Source organism: Cyprinodon variegatus, unplaced genomic scaffold, assembly GCF_000732505.1.
Source record: "Cyprinodon variegatus isolate N-32 unplaced genomic scaffold, C_variegatus-1.0 Scaffold5, whole genome shotgun sequence".
NCBI classification, from domain to species: domain Eukaryota; kingdom Metazoa; phylum Chordata; class Actinopteri; order Cyprinodontiformes; family Cyprinodontidae; genus Cyprinodon; species Cyprinodon variegatus.
The window spans coordinates 31387-34264 of record NW_015150458.1 but is presented as its reverse complement, the minus strand read 5'-3'; the positions used below and the strand labels follow the sequence as shown (position 1 = coordinate 34264).

Here is a 2878-nt window from a genome sequence, read left to right as displayed (position 1 = left end):
TTTTTTCACTTTTACCCGATGTATTCCAGCATCCAGCTGCCATGCACGTGGGCATTGTCAGTTTCACTATAGCTCTGGTGAATTTTTTAAATTAATTAAATCACTGCAAATGTATTAGTTTTTTTCCTTTTAAATAACTGATTAGTTGGGGTTTGTTTTTATTTATTAAGCAGAAAATCTTTATCTACTGGATTAAGAAAGTTTGCTTTTTGCCATGCAGCTAAATCTCAAGACAGCACAATCATTACATCTGATTTAAAGATTCAAAGGAAAGTTAACTTACCTCTCTCCACTCCTTAGTACCAAGAGCTTGAACATACAATATGACCACTGAAAAGAGAGAGAGAAAACGGCATTATTTTTTTAGGTTATTTTATGATATTAAAATGTTCTTGTAGAAAATCCTTGCAAATCTTACACTGAAGTAGCAACTGATGTTTGCAAGAGGTCTGACAACAAAAAGAGCGCTATCCTCATTTCTTATTTATCTTTTTTTTTAAAAACATAACCTCATTTTAGATTAGTCATTTTGATCAAATGTATGCAAAATATGATTTATATAAAACATTCATTTTGTCATGATTTTTTCTAAGGCAGAACCAACCAAAACAGCTCTGCTTACATTGGATAAATAAAGCACACTGACTACACCCTGGCTTCCTTCCATGTTGCTCTCCATTGTTTACTTTCCTGATTTCTGTCACGCTGGTGTTATTATCAACTCTAACCCACTGAGATGGCGTCAACAGACACGCAGCAGTAAGGGGGCAGAGGCCACGCGGCTATCAGCGAGAGGTTAGACAAACTTTTTATGGCAGTGGGAAGGGAACCAAATGCCGACTGTCAGCGGGTCGACCCACGTCTAAAAAACACGCGTCCACCCACTTTTTTCAGTGGAAAAGAGGCTCTAGACTGAAATTTCAGCTGTCTTATCAAGTAGTCAGCAGCACAGGACTACTATATAGGAACTTTTTACTCTGTACACCTCTGACTTCCAGGACCAGACAGAGTTCTGTCATCTGCAGAAATACTGGGATGACTCTGCACTCATTGGGTGCATCAAAGACAGACAAAGAACTCAGTACAGATTGCCAAAGAAACTTTTTATGAAATGGTATGGTTTTCAAAGAATTAGTTCCACTCTCCTCTATTGTGCAATTAGAGTTTTTTTTTGAAAAAGTCAAACCACCCTAAGTGAGCCTGGAAGCATTTAAGTTTAATTAAGAAACTGATTCAATTGCAGGGTTTAAAAGTTCCCAACTCATGATGTTCTTCCACTGTATGGCCCAACGCTCTGATGCGATCTACCTGCTCACACTTCACATCCAGAAACCATAAGCTTGACTCAGCACCGAGAGATGGCGCTAGTCGGACTCGTCAATCTGGAAGAGGAAGAGGAATTTCCTTGTTTTCACAAGTGCAGTGAGGGAAATTCTTGTAAAAACGTAGACGCTTGTAATAGTTTCAGCAGCAGGATTTGCTCACCAACACCTCACAAGGGCCGACTGAATTTCTCTCAAACCTTTCAATTCCTGATCGGGAGGTGGTCGTAAGAAGCTAATAATCTCTCGTTTACCCGTGTACTACACGACGCAGGACGCACAATAAGGCTGAAACTCAGCCTCATCAAAAAAACTCTCACATGACTCAAGGATTGTCCCAAAAAGGGCAAAAACTCCTCCTGGGTACACCTGGCCTTAGCAGTAGCAGAGCATGTGTGTGTCAGAGCAGAAAGTATGAGGTCCATGAACTTGTGCAAGAGCAGAAGCTTAAGCAGAACAGCATGAGAGAGGCTGAAGTTCCCTTTCAAACCAGATTGCTGACCAAGAATGTGCAAATAGTACAATTAACAGCAACAAGCACTTTGACTGAAGCAGAGAGCTGGTTCCTTCAATCAGACACAGCTCCAAATGTCCGGCGAACAAGCATATTGCAGTGTTGGCCTGAAAAGAAAGCATTTCTCCAGATGTTAACGCTTGAAGCTAAAGCAATTAAAGTGTTCTAGTTTAAAAGAAGAGTGATTGGTAATTATATACTAAAAAAAACCTTGGAATAATGGGTTAAAAATATGAAATGTTCTTAATCTTTCTACTGCCAGCTGGAGGTCAGACAAGGATCAAAACACTGATTCATCCAGTGAGACACCAGATTGAGGGTTACCCTGATCGCCATCACAAAGCAGGTCCTGATGAGAGAAGGACAAGGGAGTTTGAAGCTGTCTGAGTGTAGTTTGTTCCTCCGTTTTCTCTTTCCTTTTCCTTGGTGAGCTTAAGTGGAAGCTAATTTTAAGGGGATCTTTGTGTTTCAGCCTTGAAGCTTTCTTTCTCCAGTTCTTTTCCTCAGAAGAGATCACTCTGGACAAACTCTTTAAATAACACTTCATAATGTTTACGTATTAAATAACCAGGAGACATGACAGCAGAACAGAAAAATATAATCTTACTCAGATTAGAGAAGTTGCTTAGTTACAGAAGGCAGCGCCACATCACCAGGCTCACATCTCATGAAGTTGCCCCGAATCACAGTTAAAGAAGCATTTAATACAACTCCAGTCTGCCACATCATCACATCATTACATCATCATATCATAGTCGTTTGCAGATAAGGAGATATCCATGGCTCCAGCCTCATGAAAATATTACAGTGTCCCAGATAAAAACACAGAGAACTCACTGTTGACAATCATCCACTCTGGCTGTGACCCCATTTCATTCCCAAATCTCTGTTATGTACATAATGAAGATGATAACTGTGTATCCTGACAGAAGAACCATCCTAATTAGATAAACTGGATGGGAAAACATTGGTTTTTGTTAGAAATATTTTATTTATACTCCTATTGTGTTTCATGGGTTGTGTACTAATGAACTTTTATGAT

General features: G+C 39.6%; 1 protein-coding gene across 1 annotated transcript in view; it reads right to left on the bottom strand.

The window, feature by feature from the left end:
* LOC107084265 (copine-8-like) overlaps positions 1-2878 on the bottom strand; it is an 86128-nt gene that overhangs the window by 52174 nt on the left and 31076 nt on the right. The window contains exon 3 of the mRNA XM_015374022.1: positions 284-330. Coding sequence (XP_015229508.1) covers positions 284-330 — 47 coding nt within the window. The remainder of the gene's footprint in view (positions 1-283; positions 331-2878) is intronic.